At 33.7% G+C, this 18,877-nt stretch overlaps 1 protein-coding gene across 1 annotated transcript; it reads left to right on the forward strand.

The window, feature by feature from the left end:
- The first annotated feature begins 7,966 nt into the window (after positions 1 to 7,966).
- Positions 7,967 to 8,797, forward strand: LOC131415673 (olfactory receptor 6C74-like). The gene has a single exon (XM_058557494.1). It carries the CDS (start codon positions 7,967 to 7,969, stop codon positions 8,795 to 8,797), a length of 831 nt encoding a protein of 276 aa, XP_058413477.1.
- Positions 8,798 to 18,877: the final 10,080 nt, after the last annotated feature.

Below are 18,877 nucleotides of genomic sequence, written 5' to 3' on the forward strand. Positions count from 1 at the left end.
GGAACTAGTTACAGTGAAACAGGCAAATAGAGGTGATCAAGTTGCATATTTTGCTGGTTAATGAAGTGAGGCTCTTAGTTGACAAGGAAAGGGCTCAAACCGTGAGTGTGAATCCAGAAATAACAGCTGAGGAAAAGAAGCGAGCTGCACGGCATATGAGCAAAAATTTGTGGGAAAGAAAATCCCTGAAATGAAAAGAACTATCTCAAGTTATGAAATCCAAGGCCAGTCATTGACTATCTCTTGTTTTCCAAAATTTTCATAAAATTAACAACATCCTAACCTTAGATGCGAGGAGAACATAGTAATGGAATATCTTACTTGGCTCTCAGTAACTTTTGGGAAAGAAAGACGGGTTATAATATTTTTTTTACTCTCTTTACCTTCCAGCATGAAGTCTTGATTTTCTAACTATGGTTTCTAAAACAGACTGGTTTTAGCTGTTTTTTCCTCAAAATAGTCACAGGGGATTCTTGCAGGGAAGCAGAATTAAAATGTCTCTGGAGAGATATGGTATGATGAATGTACCTTAAATTTAGTTAAATAATTTTAATTAGGTATCCTTGGGAAATTATTTTTTTTTTTTTTAAAAACGTTGAACGTCAGAGAGGTCTGTGATGCAAAGAACAATAGTGAGGAAATAGCAGTCTTAGAATTATTTTGAATTTCGTATTGTCGATGTTATTTTATTTTTACCTGAAATAAATGTCTGCCAAGGCAATAGAATCCAATTACATGTAAACTTGTGAAGAAGCAGAAAATAGCAAGAGGAAAAGGCCACAAAGATATAAAACGTGCTATTCTAATGTTTTATTTGTTAATAAAAATATATTGAAAACCTATTTTAGGTAAGGTATAGTTAGTAGATAGACACATCATCAAGATACAGTAAAATTAGAGAGACTGATAGAGGAACCTAAAACTCATGAAATTGGTTATCTGAAAATCCTTCTCAAGTATTGTTTCTTTCACATTAGAAAATGAAGCAAGCAAAGTTTGTGTACTGCTTTATTATATTTGTCTAATTTTTCCTGTTAGACAGTTTAGGATCTTGTACATTGTTTTCAGATATTAAAATATTTGATTATCATTCTTGGTCTTCTTGTGTCATTCATATATTTTCTGTGGATGCCAAATTTGATTTCTTTTTCTCTTTAGAATAATATACTTGCATTATTTTCCTGGACTCACTATCAGAGGTGAATCTATGCAAGTGGGGGAGATGTACTGGTGGCTTAGGGTAGTTGTTTTATTTCAAGAGAACATTAAATGATCAGTATTTTTTTAACCAAAAAATAATACATTTTCCCTCTTTTTCTAATATTTTGTAAATGTTACATTATGTTTGGCATGATTTAGCCTTTTGGCCATTTAAAAAAATAATTTTTCACCACCATGTTTCCAGGAAAATATATCCTTTCCAAGATGTGCAGGTAGCCTTTAAAACAGTCTCCACAATTCCTGATTCTTGCTGTTTGTGCCCTTGTACAATCTCTTCTCCAAGAGTGTAGGCAGAGCCTGTGACTTGCTTCTAACCAATACAATATGGCAAAGATGATATGATGTCACTCTTGTAATTATGTCATGTTACATAAAACTCTTGCTCGCAAACTTGCTCTAGAGTCTCTCCATTGCTGGCTTTGAATAAATAAGCTCCTATGAATTCCACAGCCATAAAAAATGTGATTCTGCCAACGATCTGAGTAACCTTGGAAGTGGATCCATCCCCAGTCAAGCCTCCAGATGATGATCCAGCCCTCATAACACCTTGATTGTAACTTTGCAGCCCACCCTGCTAGGCAGTGCCCAGGTTTCTAACTTACAGCAAATGTGAGATAATACATGTATAGTATTTTAAGGTGCTAAATTTGTGATAATTTGTTATTCAGCCTAGAAAACTGTTACACAAGGTCCCCTTTCTGCCTTGTAAGTGATGACTTTTCAAGAAAGCCAGTTCAGATCCTGCAAGCTTTCCCATCCTTTTCCTTTGGATCCCTAGTAATTGTCAACCTGATGCACCAAATTCATTATTTTTCCATTTAATGAGAGATGTTCCTTCTGAGGTGAACACCTTCTGAGGTGAAAACTGATCTTATCAGTTTGTACTTATTTTTTATTTTATATTTTTGGTCACAACTAAGACTCTACTAACTTTCCTACACTCCACAAAATCACCACATTACTCCTTGTTTTGGTTTTGACTTAAAGATGATTATTCTAGTCTTCTTATACTGAGGGCTTGAGCTACGTGTAATCATATTTACTGTTTCTTTTAATCCATGGTTTTTAGAAAGCACGCAGGAAGATTTTTATTTGGGGAACAAAATTTTCCTAAAAGAAACTAGGGCTTGGGAGAGCACTTTTTCCCTTCATGGCTTCAACTAAGAAGATAGAAAAAAAGTTGATTAGCAAATGCATGCCACCTATCAAAGGCTCTTCTATTAATTCTTACATCAATAGAACAATTCTACACGTATAAAATATGAAGAAGAACAACTTTAGAAAGTACAGCCTACTAATGTAAAGCCAATATCTCTCAGACAATCAAAAGCAAGTTCAATCTCTTCACCAAGGGCAGGGCAAATTGTCATCAGTTTTATTTTTCTTTAGGTGACATTCATTCCTCTTGTAGTTTAGTGAAAATCTCTCTTTATGTCTTGCAAAATTATTTTTCAAGTATAAAGGTCACTACCAACATATTTTTTGTATAAAATAGTTGGGAAAATGTAGAGAGGTAACAGAGCAAGGGGAACATATGGATAGTTACTACTGTGTTGTTTTTCTGCAATTGTTCGTAAGGCTATCCTTGGTATACCATTGAGGATTGTCTATGGTGTGCTTCATTAACAAACATCAACATTTCAATGGTTTAAACAAAACTTTTTCTCCTTCCCAACACATGTCAAATGCAGGTTGGCTAAAGATTCTGTTCCACATCTTGCTCTTTCTGGGACACAAGTTAATATCATTTAAAATCTCATCAGTAACAGTCAGTAGGAAACTAAGGTGGAGAAAAATGTAGAGGCTATTATATACCACCATTTGGAAGTGACATAGCATTTCTATTTCTATTTCATGGCCTCGAGTAGCGAAGTGAACATATTTACAATCTTGAATATAAGGAAATAAAATCATACCAAATGTCAGAAAGGAAAATATGCTGATTTTTATTGATAATTTCTCAGCTTCAAATCCACCATTTAATACCTCACTCTGTGATGTTCAGTTCATCAGACACTGGAAACTTTGCCTTCAAGTTTTCTGATAGGCACTGACAATAAGAGCCACTACAGCAAAATTAGAATGTGGGAGAAAACAAAGAGATTTGTTTTTCCAATTTTTTGGCTTTGGTATCTGTCTGATGGCCCTGGCAATGGCTCCATGCTTCAGCTTATTTTACCATTTTCAGAACTAGCCACATCATTTCCCTCAAATGTGTAAGCAGGAGTAGGCAGTGCCCCATCTTCAGAGATACGAGTTCCCTCTTCTGAGTTCCCAGGGACCAAAGCATCCATACAGCATCACATCCTCATAAGTAAGAGCACCAACTCCATGCAGCACCTGCTGTGAGTGCTTGAGTTCTGGAAATCCACCTCTTTCCCCAGGACAGGCAGCCCAAGGAGTCAAGGCTGAAGCATCAATGCTTTTTGTAATCTATCCTCAGAAGTAACACACTTTCTTTTTTTTAAAACCTCATCCCTGAGGGTTATCTCTGGGTTTCCTCAGTGTTCCTTTTTTGTCTTTCACCATTTACAACCTCAATAAGGAGTTCCTTGTGTGGAATTCCCTCTAGTGACATTTCTCTTTTCCTTTATGGACCCTAATTGATACAGAGAAGAAAGAAATACTGGTGAATGACAGAAATTACTACTATATACGGTCTTTATACATCATCCCTCCGTTACATATTCTATTTTCCCTTTGGCAATGGCCCAGACTTCAGAAAAGTATGTTCAGTTACTCACTGGAGAGATACAAACACTCATTACCAAGGGTTTTGAACTCAGGATTTGCCTGCATTGAGTTTCAGTAAGTTTCAATGAAGAGACTGTGGTTTTCACTGTGCTTCACTGAGCTTCCTGAGTCTGTGGGTTGATATCTAGACACTTTAGCAAATTCTTTGGAGTTATTTCTTTGAATATTGCTTCCTCCCTATATTCTCTCTCTTCTTCTTCTCAGACTCCAATTTACATGTATGTTAGAACTATTGACTGTCCCCCACATGTGTCTTATCCTCCATATCCTTATTTTCTTTATTTATTTTGGGTATTTATCACTTACCTGTCTCCCAATTTACACTTTCAGGCTTTGACTGCTGTTAAAGTGATTTAATATGTGCTTAAATTTAGATATTGTATTGTTTACTTCTAAGTCCATTGATTCCTTTGTATAGGTTTCAAGTGTCTCTTGCAATCTCCATATTTTAATAATTTTATTCGTTTTCCTATTCCCTTGAACATACCATGAATAATAAATATATATCCATTGTATCCTAACTCCAATATTTGTATCGTTTATGTTTTTTTCCTATTGTTTTTTATTGGTCTCATAACCCTATATCTTTACTTGCTTACTTATTTGTATTGAATGCTGGACACAGTTTTTAAAAATCCTCATATGTTTCTGATAAATTACTGCTGTTTCTGATATCCAGATAGAGATGAGGCTGATCAACTTCATCCAAAAAGGAAATTTTGTTGAATTGAAGCTGGATTTATTTAGATAGGCTTAACCTATCTCTGGATCACTCTTATATCCAATATGTTGCTCTTCAAAGATTCCATTTAATATGCTTGGGTGGGGGTGGGATGTATGTCTTCCTAGCTCCCAGAGTCCGTATGCATTTCAGAAATGTAGAGCTTAGCTCCTTAGACTCCCACTCTACTTATCTTCAAAATTTGGCTAATATCTTCAGGAAGAGACTGCTGGATCTGCTTACTCTCTAGCCTCAGATACCATACAGTTTTAGAATTTGGCTTAGGTCTTTAGGGGCAAAATTAACCATTTGTTTGACATCCTCAATTTTCCAATTTTTCACTCCAATTGTACTGGACTGCCAATAGTTTTCTTAATTTGCCTGACCCACAAAAGCAATCCTCTACCAGGGCCAAGCCCAAATTCTCGTCTTTGACGGTAGGTCGGATATAGCAAATGATCCCAGTGAAAAACACCTGTAGGTATTGGTGTCTCCTCTGAAAGTTTCTCTTCTTTCTGAAATTTTAATTTCTCAAGTCCACATTGCTTCTTCAATAATCTGTTATATTTAAAAGTAAGATTTCCCCTTGTCTCACATCATCAGACTTTCTTCTGAACTGCCTGCTCTCTTTCTACAACAATGTCAGGAGTACCATCAGAAACAGAGGAAACAATCTCCCCTATGTGTTTTTCATCACTTCCACAATTTCGCATGGCATAGTAGGTCTATTCTCTAAACATTTTTTTATTCAGTATCACTCATAATTAGATTTGCTTCCCTTATCAAACTCGAACGGGTATTCCATCTTTCTCTGTTATTTTCAAAGCCCATATGAAGAGGATATATCAGTACACAAAAAGTGAAAAAATTTTCCTTGTTAGTTTAGCATTTAAATTTTAGACATTTTCTAAAAAACAACTAATCCTCCACAAAGAAAATCTCTTACTCTATATACTCATCATAATCAATTACTGATGTCATTCTCCATAGAAAATCTCTCTAGCTTCTTCTGTTACCAATTCAAGTTGTTTTTCTTCAAGTTTTACACATTTTAACTAGTTTTCTTATGAAAATGTAAACATGAAAGATTTACTTTTCTTATTTTTCTGTAATTTTCCATAATATTTAGTGGAAGAATAAATCATTTCCTTGGATTAGAGGACATATGGACAAAAATCTTGATGTATTTTTCTGTAAAGGGATTTTATTTAATTACTTTTTTAGTATTAATTACTTCCTAAAAAGTCAGTTATGCCATTCTTTTCCTGTGCACCATATTATATATAATAAATATGCTAACATTTATCAGTATGATAAAGGTTGTTATATTAAGGCTAAGAGGTTGTGTGGAGAGAATAAGTGTTTTTGACCTAAGGGAAAAAAAACACATATAATTGGTGAATATTTAGTGACTTAGAGGTAATAGACAATGCTGTCATTAGCTAGATTCCTATCTTGATTCTTAATTTGGAATGGAGAGTGAGAGAGCTCCATTTTACTTCTTTCTTTGGACCAGTCTCAGTTCAGTCACTTTGAAAAGCGAAAAGTTCTTTATATGCCCTTTTAATTCCCACTATAGGAATTAGAATCCATTTTAATATCAACATTTAAGATTCCTTATAGATGCCACAACTAGACACTTAACTTTATTTTGTTTTTGTTTTTCATTAATGATGAAAATAGTCAATTAGTATCATCTCCCTAAGAATTCCCAGGTACCTTTACTAGTTCTAAGTAAACATGCTCTTTGCTATTAAAGAACAGAGATAAATCTACGGCTATGTGGAGACAAAACCATTTTTATTCAAGAAAAATTCAGAAAGTCTCTAGTGAGTGACCAGCATTCTCTTTACACACAAACACAAACTCTATTCTTTTGATTCTGGATAATTAACTTAGATATCTAGATTTTTAGTTGGGCTGAACCCAGATGTTATTCATTTCTATTTGTAGGGAAATCAGAAAAATGTGTTTGAAAATGCCACATGCCACATATGATGAATAGAGGTACATAGAGAGAGGAAGAAAGAGAGAGGTCCACAGATGTTTAACTTTATTATTTAACATCCCTGGATTTTAATGTAAATAAGGTTTCCTTTGAGAGTGGGGAAGCAAAGAAAAATATGGGTTAGAAAGATATACATATCTTTTTGGGAAAATAATTCATATATTTTTTGTTAATGATACAAATGAAAAATTTCACAGTGCATCAGTAACCAAAATTCTTGCAGAATTTACAGAAAGTATTTTCAATATTTTGCTGTTTTGTGTACAAAGCAATTACTATATAATCCATTCTATTCTGAATGTGTGACACAGAGTAAACCAATTAAATGCAGAGCTAGAGAAACAAAGAAAATGTTTGTGTAACTCATGATTCAAGATTCACTGTACATATTTGAAAGTGTTTGAATTTATCTATTAGAATACGAACAATAATTCTCAGTAGTTTTTATTGAAAATTTGGCTGACATATTTAGTAAAGGATTGGGTATTTTAATATTACTGAATGTAAAATATTTCTTAAATTGATAAAGCTATTAACGAAGATGACGTTCACTGAACAATTAATAAATTAACCCTAAATCCCATGCAAAATCTCAACTTGATTTTTATATAGTAATTTTGAGATTCACGTTGTACTAAAATTCATAAAAATTTATTTCCATTAAAAAAAGTTCTAATTGGCAGTCCCAAAGACCCCCAAAACTAAGGAGAAATATATCTTCAGAAAGTAACCATTTAAGAAATGATTAATTACAAAAGTTCAGTCCTGACTACCTGTTAAAAATGTAAAAGAATAAGGAAAAGATTTACCTTGCTGAAACAAACTGAGCAGAAGTTTACTTTAACAATAGGAAGATTAACAGAGCCAACCTGAATGTTTTCTTGTGGATTCAGTAAGATTTCAGAAAGATTCAGTAAGATTACTTCTCGGTATCTGAGACAAAATTTTAAACCAGAGAAACTTGCAGATGCTTATAACAGGAGATAATATAGCCATTCTATTGCAAAGTAAAGAGGATCTGAAGAGAATTGGGAAAATGGGTATCCAGAAAAGGAGATGAAATAAGCAGGATTAAGCCTGTGGTTCTGACTGCTAGATAAAATGGTTAAAATCATAGGAATAAGAGAGCATAAGTATTTCAGTTGAGTTACTTGGTTCTTGATATAACTTTTAAATCTGTATTTAGTGAAGCATTTTTAATTATCTATTTTTTTCCTAGATCTAATGGTATTAGAAGAAATTTCACCATGTGAAACCATACAATGGTGACAACATTTGTTCTTCTGGGACTGACAGATGACCCAAACTGGCAAATTGTGATTTTCCTTGTTCTATTTCTAACATATTTATTGAGTGTCACTGGAAATCTGATCATTATCCTCCTCACCCTGCTGGATTACCACCTCAACACACCCATGTATTTCTTCCTTTGGAATGTTTCCTTCTTAGAAATATCATTGACATCTGTCTGCATCCCTACATTCCTGATCAGCATAGTCACTATGGGTAAAACGATTTCCTATGATGCTTGTTTGACACAATTGTTTTTCACCATCTTCTTGGGTGTGTCAGAGTTTTTCCTGTTGGCTGCCATGTCCTATGACTGCTATGTGGCAATCTGCAAACTCCTTCATTACACAACCATTATGAGCAACAGAGTCTGCACCCAACTGGTTGTTACTTGTTGGTTGGCCGGGTTGTTAACAATCTTGCCTGGACTTATGGGCCTGGGGTTGAAATTCTGTGATGCCAATGCTATTGACCACTTTGCCTGTGACTATTCTCCTGTCCTCAAACTCTCCTGCACAGACACACGAGTCACAGAATTGTTAAGTTTTATTTTAGCCACCGTCACACTCCTGATTACATTGGCACTGGTAATGTTCTCCTATGCAAATATCATAAGAACGATTCTGAAGATCCCTTCTGTCCAGCAGCAGAAGGCGGCTTTTTCTACCTGTTCCTCCCACATAATTGTTGTCTCTATCTCTTATGGCAGCTGTATTTTTATGTATATTAAACCTTCTGCAGAGGAAAGGGTAGCTTTAAACAAGGGGGTAGGAGTACTCACTACTTCAGTTGCACCGTATTAAATCCTTTCGTATATACTCTAAGAAATAAGCAAGTGAAACAAGCTCTGAGGGATACAGTAAAAAAATGCATCTTTACTACTTTAAAATAATAGCTTTGGCTTTCATATGGAATACCATGAAAGTTTATTGAAAATTACAGCCTATATCAGCTACTCTTTTAATATAGTCTTTTATTTTTATGTTATGATAGTGATTGAAGTCACCTACAAATAATCATTTAAAGTATTGCTGAATCTTTATCTTTTTAATCATATAATCGGTATCCATGATGTTCTCGTATGCATTGCTAGACTCACTTCATTCTTAAATTTATTTCTCTGATTTGTTCATCTTCAAAATATTCCACTATGGGACTGGCCTGGTGGCATAGTGCTTAAGTTTGCTTTCTCCGCTTTGGAGGCCTGGGATTCGCAAGTTCAGATCCAGGGTGTGGACCTACGCACCACTTACCAAGCCATGCTGTGGCAGCATCCCACGTATAAAGTAGAGGAAGATGGGCACAGATGTTAGGCCAGGGCCAATCTTCCTCAGCAGAAAAGAGTAGGATTGGCAACAGATGTTAGCTCAGGGCTAATCTTCCTCTCAAAAAGAAAAAAAAATGCCACTATGAATTCATTTTAGAAAGCTAATGCCTCTATGTTTTTCTAACATATAAAAGTTTCTTTGTGCCCACATTAAAGATCATTTGTGAACTCTATAAGTATTAATCTGATTTTCTAACCCTCTAGGAAATATTGTACTAAATATGTGATGTTGTCAGAAACCCAATAATGAACCTCAATAGAATTATTCATGTTCAAGCTTAATGAGATACCTAAAAAATGTCTCCATATCACTATTTAGAAGGCAATGATTTTTTATATTTTAATTGAGTTTACTGATAGTTCATTTTAATTACCTTTTCAACTCAATCTGATTATATATACCTTTAATTTTTCTGTTTAATAACTATTACACATTGTTCATCATAGTTTAGCATAAGATATTTCTATGTTTATCTTTGTCTGTCATCTATTTTTTTCTATATTTGTAATTATATTTTGCTTAAACTATACACCCTCCCAGGTAGTTATCTGTCTTTTCTCTTCCTTTCCATTGCTTATTTTCTCTCCTGCAGTGGACTCTATTATTTGTTTTCCACGTCTATTAAATTATTTTTTGTCATTTTAAAACATGTTCTGAATTTTGAGAGAGCTCTTTTATGTTTATTCTATTAATTGACTTTGAATTGATGCAACATTAGATTTTGGGATTTTTATACATTTGACTTGTAATTCCATTTTAGTTTATATCTTTGCAGAACTTTTGTATATTATCAGTCTTTCTTTTAAACTTTCTCTTATACTCTTGTTTCCTTTTACTTTTTATTATTATTACTATAGTTAGATTGTTCTTTTTGCATGGCTTCATATTTATCTTTTAATTTAACCACATTTTTTTTAAGGTATTGAACTTGGCAAGCGATGTTTCACACTTTCTTCTGGATTTGTGATTTTTCAGAAATAGCTTTTACTTTTTCATTTTTCTTTTTTCCCTTTTTTGATTTTTCTTTTCAAATTTATTTTCTCTTATTCTCCTTTCTTTTCTCTTCTCTTTCTTTCTTTTTTCTTATTTTTTAATTGCATTGGATGACAGTTATTCTCCATATATTTTCTTTTTCTTATTTTTTCATAGGTCTTCTATTAAATTTTTGCTTTATATTTTTTCTTCCTTTCTTTTTTTGTCACAGTAGAATCATTAAAGTTATACCCTTGTCAGGCAGTGTGTTGTATACAGCTCCCATTACTACTTCTTTGTGTGTGACTTATTTCACTGTTGCCTTTGCCTGTTTATTTGATCATCTGGATTAAATGAATGAATAAAAAAATAGACTTATCAACATGGTATATGCCCAACATTTTCCCAAAAAAAGGTTGTACATGTGTGTTATTATCTGTCAAGATCCAGTAGATCACCACCACTGCCCATCACATGACATGCACTTCTTTTACACTTTCTTTTAAGAGTATGGCCATATCTATCTACTGAAGATATATGATTATGTACTAAAACATCACTTCGGCTATTTCACACATCAGAACTTATGGGGGTAGAAAAGTGGCTGTGAGTTTTCTTATTTACAAAAAATAAAATAAAATAAACCTATTTTCTGACTCTGGAGACAAAAAATGGTGAAGTTTTGATGTTTTTCTCTTCCATTTTCAGCTGGACTCAATTCCTTGAGGTGACTCCTTCACAGGTTTTTTCTAAGGATTGTTATTTTTAGTTTTTTCTTCCTTTTCTATATTCTATTATTTTCTAATTACAGAACCACTTTACTTTTAGTTAGGGTGGATTGTATCAAAAACCTTGAGTTAGATTCTCAGCCTACTTTGTGTGTGTGTGTTTTATTATTTTTGTTGTGAGAGTTGTCTTCATATTGTGTATCTACAAGCATTCCATATTTATGGAGATAGAGAGTTCACAGGAAAATTTAAACCACCTTCCTTTTTAAACAAAAATCTCATCTTATTCTACCTAACTATATCAATTAACACTTATCCATCTTTCCATCTTCCAAAATTTACTGAAATATTTCACCCTATATTGGCTCCATTAATGCTCTCTTCTTCAGTTAATGTATACTTGCCACCATTTTTAATACTTTACTATGGATTTTCAGAAGGAGAGGAAATAGTCTGAAATGTACAATTTGTGATGTTTAAGTAAAAGTTCCTAAATTACTATTTCTGCAGTCAATTCCCCTTGTATTTAAACTGGGACTCCAAAAAAGCAAGTTGCATACTTAACGGTATGAGATGCAATTTCTGGATATTTTCTCAGTACTTCTTTAATTGCCCAAGTTGATATTTCTTCTGCATGTGCTGGATTATAGAGGCTCTATAAGTAGAGAGAAACTGTAGAGAAATTGAAGAAGTGGAAACAATGCACTGCCTGTTTTATAGAGAAGTTTGAAGATAGTCATTAATCAATGAGAGTGAATTTAAAGACAAACAAACAATATTGTAATAGTTATTTCTGTTTTCAAGTTTTAAATCTATAAAATTTGCATATGATTATACTGTCTTTGGCAATGAAAGGCCAAAGTAATAAGTCTGAATCCCTAAAAATCATTTCCCTACTTTCTCTGTGTTTTACTACACAAGTTATTTAAAAAGAAACACTAAAATTGTTAAATCCTTCAACTCCCAGAGTTTGTTACCCAATTTAAAAATAGTTAATTTCTTACTGGCACTCAAAGAAACACAAACCCTTGGCACTTGATAAGAAGTAAAAAAACAAAATCATACAAATGAGATTATATTTGGTATGCAGAATCATAGGGAATGTTGTATAAAATTATCAATTCTAGCTTAATCTTAATAAAAATGAATAAAATCAGTTTTAAGTCTACACTCCCCCTAGGTAACCTCTACCAACATGATATTTATTCAGCGAAAGTCATTTAACTTTGTGTCAGCATAAAACTGAATGATATATTTATCCATTCAAATTAGTCTTATATTAAACACTATGAATCGGTGTTTTAGGATCTCAAAATATAGGGTGATGGTACATACAAAGACCACTGTATAAATTATAAAAGAAAAAGTGTAATATAACAGATCATGTTCTTACTATTTACTTATAGCCAAATGCTTGATCACATGATTGAAATGCTACCTCCTCTTTTTTTATATTATAATTATTTTGATGAAGATAAAAATTACATAGTATAAGATATATCCTTTTTAAGTGCACAGTTAAAAGAATTTTGTCAAATTAGTGTACCTGCGTAACCACGAGAGGGAGTAGTCGGATAATTAATAAGTGCAAAATGCTAGATAAATACATCATATTATAAAATAATGAGATCAGATATATAGCGCAATATAATAATCTACAATTATATTTCTCTGCAAATCGCTATAATGAAGATCATCTGCAGACTATTATCTGTCATTATTTCTGTGAGTTTCCTAGGAAGAAGCTTGATTCAACAGTAAAATCACATATATTTTACTTGCATGATTTTAAATAAATATGAGGATTGTTTTCTCAGGGAAATCAAAGGGAAAAAAGTCCTCAGAGATAGAAAACACTAAGGAATGCACACTATACTTACACATTTTTAATTAAGTAGCCTTGGAAAACATTAATTGAGATGGCTAAGAACAACTAAAAAATAATCAAGGGACTCTATTTTAGCTCAAAGATGTAGAAAGATGAAAAAAAATTCCCATTCCTATAACAAGATTAAAAAATGATAAACCAGAGGGGCTGGCCTGGTGGCATAGTGGTCACATTCATATGCTCCACTTTGGCGGCCCAGGGTTCACAGATTCAGATCCCAGGTGTGGACCTGCACACTGCTTATCAAACCATGCTGTGCTGGTGTCCCACATATAAAGTAGAGGAAGATGGGCACCATTGTTAGCCCAGGGCCAATCTTCCTCAGCAAAAAGAGGAGGATTGGCAACAGATGTTAGCTCAGCGTTAGTCTTCCTCACCAAAAAAAAAAAAAAAAAAAGGAGAGAGTGAAATTAATGACTTTTCCTAAACGCATGACAGAACTGAGGTTTCAAAGCAAACAACCCTAATTCTAAAGAAACGTAGGTACCAGCAGGCAGAAACAGGTCCAAATATTTGCTTTTCTGTGGCAGAAATACCCCTGACACCATATAAGCCTGTAAATTATTGAGCATTCAGCTAGAAATGTCTCACAAAGTGGTAAATGCTAAATGTGGCTAGCAGGAGAGCGTGGAGAAATTAGAGGTTGCAAAGAGAGGGAGATTTGAACTCTCTTCCACATGTTTCCCCCAGGAAGCCCACCAGGGAGAATCCTTAGCAAGCACCCCCATGGTGAGCTTTCTGAATATGGTTTCATATCTAAATAATGCCATACAGTGTTTGTCTCCCTCTGGCTTATTTCACTCAGCATAATGCCTTCCAGGTTTCATCCATGTGTTGCAAATGGCTGGATTTCCTTCTTTATATGGTTGAATGATATTCCATTGTATACATACACCACATTTTCTTTATCCATTCTTCCACTGAGAGACACTTAGGTTGTTTCCATATCTTGGTTATTGTGAATAATGCTGCAATGAACATGGGAGTGTATCTCTTCCAGATACTGATTTTGTTTCCTTCAGATATATACCCAGAAGTGTATAGATCATATGGTAGTTCCATTTTTAATTTTTTAAGGAACCTTCATAGTACTTTCCATAATGGCTATACCAATTTATATTCTCATTAACAATGCACAAGAGTTCCCTTTTCTCCACATTGTCACCAACACTTATCTTTTATCTTTTTGATAATAGCCATTCTAACACGTGTGAGGTGATACTCCATTGTGGTTTTGATTTATATTTCCTGATTATTAGTGATTTTCAACACCTTTTAGTGACCCTGTTGGCCATTCATACGTCTTATTGCCTCATAATGTATCTTTATTATCATTTAATATCCGTGGGATCAGTAGTGATGACTTCTCTTTCATTTCTGATTAATTTGTGTCTTCTCTCTCTTTGTCTCTCGCTTTTTTGTTTAGCTTGGCTTGAGGTTTATCAATATCATAAAATTTTGCTTTTCTAGTTTTAAATGCATTCATTTTTGCTCTATTTTTTATTATTTATTTTCTTCTGCTTGCTTTCGTCTTAAACTGTTCTTCTTTCTATAGTTTCTAAGTATATAGTTTGTCTGAAATTAATATTGCTGCTCTACCTTTGTTTGATTAGTGTTAGCATAAGATATCTTTTTCTATTCCTTTGCTTTTAACCTATTTATATTTAAATTTGATTTCTTGTGGGTAACATTTACGGAATTTGTTTTTTTTTTAATTTTCTCTGGCAGTCTCTGTCATTCAATTTATATATTTAGATAATTCACAGTTAAGTAATTATTGAGAGAGCTGAGCTAATATCTATCAGGTTTCTAATTGTTCTATATTTATTGATTTGTTTTTTGCATTTTTTTTTGGTGGATATTTTGTATGATTCCCTCTTATCCCTCTATCAGGGTATAAATTACATCTTTAACATTTTTTAATGATTGCTCTAGATTTCCAATATACATTTTTATACTTATCTATATCTACCTTCAAATAACATGTCTCTTCACATGTAAGGTAGTATCTTATAACAGAGTATTCTCAATTACTCTATCCCATCCTTTATGACACTGATGTCATTCATTTCATATACCCATATGTTACAACCATTACAGTGTTATTATTATAGATTTGAACATTTAACTTTTTTGATGAGGATAAGAAAAATATTTTATTTTGTTTTCAGTTATTTCTTCTTCAATGTTCTTGGTTTCTGACCTATGTAATTATCTTCTGCCTAAAGAACTTTTAAAACATTTCTTGCAGGTCAAGTCTGCTGATGATGAATTCACTCAGTTTGTATTTGTCTGACAAAGTCTTTATTTTTCCTCCACGTTTGAAGGATAATTTAACTGGACGTATCTTAGTGGTTTTTCTCCTTAGACACTAAATATTTCATTCCACTCTTCTCTTGCTTGCATATTTTCTGAATAAAGGTGTCTTATAATTTTATCCTTGTTCCTCTCTAGATAAGCTGTACTCTCCCCTCTCTGGATTTTACTAAGATTTTCTTTTTGTTTTGCCGCATTTTGAATATGATGTGAATAGTTATAAATGCTTAGGTATTTATACTACATGGTGTTCTCTAATTTTCCTGTATCTGTTTTTGGTTTCTGTCATTAATTTTGGAAAGTTCCACAGCTATTATTTCTTCAAATACTTCCTTTTCTCTTTTCCCTTTCTTCTCCTTCTGGTATTCCAATTTTCATATGTTACAAGTTTTGGCATTGGGCCATAATTCTTGGGTGCTGTGCTCTGTTAATTTTTTATTCTTTTTTCTCTTTACATTTCAGTTTGGTAAGTTTCTATTGAGCTATCTTCAAGAATCACTGATTCTTTTCTCTGCCATGTCCAGTCTACTAACGTGTCTATCAAAGGCACTTTTCATTTTAGTTAGTGGGTTTTTTCCAGTTTTGTTGAGATATAATTGACATACCTTGCTCTATAAATTTAAGACATACAGCTTAATGATTTGACTTACGTATATTGTGAAATGATTACTGCAGTAAGTTTACTTAACATTCATCATCTCATATAGGTACAAAAGAAAATCAAAAACAAACAAAAGAACAATATTTTTCTCATTGTGATGAGAACTCTTAGGATCCACTCTCTTACCAACTTTCATATATGCCACACAGCAGTGTTAACTATAGTCATCTTGTTGTACATAATATCCCCAGTACTTATTTATCCTATAACTGGAAGTTTGTGCCTTTTGACCATCTTCCTCCAATCTCCCCTCCCCCCAACCCCCTGCCTCTGGTATTCTGGTAATCATGAGTCTGATCTTTTTTTCTATGAACCTTTTTTTTTTTTTTTAGATTACACATATATGTATATGAGATCATACAGTATTTGTCTTTCTCTGTCTGACTTAGTTCATCTGGCATAATGCTCTCAAGTTTCATCCATGCTGTCACAAATGGCAGGCTTTCCTTGTTTTTTACAGCTGAATCAGTTAGTATTTTGATTTCCATCATTTTCTTTCATTTTTCTTCATAGTTCCCATTTCTCCACTTACATTTGTTGTCTGTTATTGCAGGCTGTCTACTTTTATCTTTACAGCTCTTACCATATTAATCACAGTTATTTTTAATTCCCTGAAAGACATCTCCAGCATCTGTGTTATCTTTGGTTCTAGTTCTGTTGCTTGCTTTGTCTCTTCAGATGGCTGGCGTTTTCTTTCTTTCTTTGCCTTTTGCCATGCCTTGTAATTTTCTTGTAAAGCAGAATATGTTGTATCGGATAATAGAAACTGAGGTAAATAGGCCATTAGTGTAAAGATTTAGGATAATCTAGCTAGGATGCTTTCAATGTTTGCTGTGGCTTTAGCTGGAGCTGTAGGTTCCAGAGGTTTCAATATCCTCTAGTATCCTTGCTTTGTCTCCCATCTTGACTTAGGGCTTCTGTAAGTGTTCCTTCTCAGAAAGGATACTGCTCTACAGCTGTATCCACTGTTCTTATATTGTAGCTTGTTAAGCTGGTGGTAGTTGTGACAAAGGGGTGGTGTTCTGCAATCTCATGATTACATCTCAGTATTTTAGGCTTATGTCTCTAGGCTGTGGTCTTCACGTCTTTTTCTCCAGTGGCGGAGTTCCCTCTATCCCTACCTTTGTCTGAAGATGCCAAGTTTAGAGAGGACTGGAGTGTGAGCCATGTTCTTTCCCAGGTGGGGTAAGGATATAGTAAAGTTCACTGAGAGGAGGTCTCTGTAACGGAGAACATTTTTCATGTGTTTCGAGATAGTTACTTTTCTCCTCCTTCAGCACAAGGGGATTTTCTTGGTTCTTCACCACAAGAACCTGACGGCACTCCTGGAGGTAACACCCATGTAGGTGTGGCGCCCTCCTTAAGACGTCAGCACCCAGGAGCGTCTCCCTCCCATTCTAGCCCACCCTCAGCCCCCAGCATTTGTCAACATCATTTAAGAGCACCTGCCATTTTACAGCTCCAGCTGTCATGCTCCAGGTAAGCAGATCCCAGCCATGACTCTCTGGGCTTGTTCCTCTCTCCGGTACCCAGGGCGGTAGTTTACCCTGGGACCTCAGTTCTCTGAAAGGTCCAAGAAAAGCCATCAATTTTCAGTTTGTCCAGCACTTTCTTGTTCTAAGAATGGGAATTCCAAGTTCTTTACATTTCAAGCTAAAACTAGAAGTTTTAGTGGTTGTGTTTTTCATTGCTGAAATTATAAGCCGATCAAAAATTTATGTGGGAAGCTAAAAAATCTAAAATAGTCAAAATTACTTTGAAAAAAAAGAATGTAATTGGAAAACATGCAATATTTGATTTAATATATACTTGAAATTCTTAAAGATTTAGTACATATATCAAATTGTCAGAAATAAATGAAAGGGTAGTGGACATGATTTTATTTATTTATATATATTTTTTGTTGTGAATTTTTATGCAGTAAAGTTATTAAACCCTTATCTGTTAAGCAGATTAATTAAGAGAATATGGTATTGGTAAAATAAATGACAGAACAAGGGACGGAATACAAATTCCAAAAATAGACTCACATATATTTGTTGAATTAACTTTTGAAACAGGTACTAAAGCAATTCAATGACAGCACATTATTTTTCAACAAATGGTTCTGGAAAAATTGGACTTTCTATAAGCAAAAATCTGAACCAAAGCATATGTGTTTCATTATGTACAAAAAGCAACTCAAAATAGATCTTCTACCCAAATGTGAAATCTAAAGCTTTATAAGTTTCATCAACTCTTGAATCCATGTATCCACACAATGAAATACTACACAGCAAAAGAGGAATAAACTATTGTTACATGCAAGTACATGAATCAATCTCGAAAGCATTATACAAAGTGAAGAAAGGAAACTCAAAAGCTGCATACTATATGATTCCTTTTCTATGAGATTACAAAAAAACACAAAAGTACAGGACAATGGATCAAGTTATTCTTCAAGAGTTGTGGGTGAGGATTGGAGATTGACTACAAAAGTGCATGAAGAAACTTCTTGGAATGATGGAAATAACATTTATTTTGACAGTGCTAGTGGATACACAACTGCATACATTTGTCAAATTTTATAAAAGCATACACCTAAAATTTACTGTCTGTAATTTTTACTTCTCTAAACCTGACCAAAAAACAGAAAACAAAACAAAAACATAAAAAGTTAATTTTGGTGGTGTGAAAAGCAAAGCAGTGTCAGTGTACTTGATGTGTCTTTTGAGATAGATATGGTAGGAGACAGAAGAGCTAGGGGTTTCTGTGTTACTGATGGTGTTTGGTATGTTAGCCTGGGAAGTGGATGTATGCTTGTGTTTTTAGCTATTATTTTAAAGTGACACCATTGACTTCACATGCTCTTCTGTATGTAGGACATATTTAACTGTAAAAAAAATAGTGATGTAAGAGGTTTATTTTAAAATATCAATATTTCCATCATATGCAGATTATCTAATTTTGGATCTATTTATACTTATCATAAAAATGTGAAATGTTAAACT

This window comes from Diceros bicornis, chromosome 17 (assembly GCF_020826845.1).
Source record: "Diceros bicornis minor isolate mBicDic1 chromosome 17, mDicBic1.mat.cur, whole genome shotgun sequence".
NCBI lineage: Eukaryota > Metazoa > Chordata > Mammalia > Perissodactyla > Rhinocerotidae > Diceros > Diceros bicornis.

What these genes read in the sequence shown, in the direction of transcription:
- LOC131415673 (XM_058557494.1), top strand. Translation starts at nt 7,967, where the DNA reads ATGGTGACAACATTTGTTCTTCTGGGACTGACAGATGACCCAAACTGG.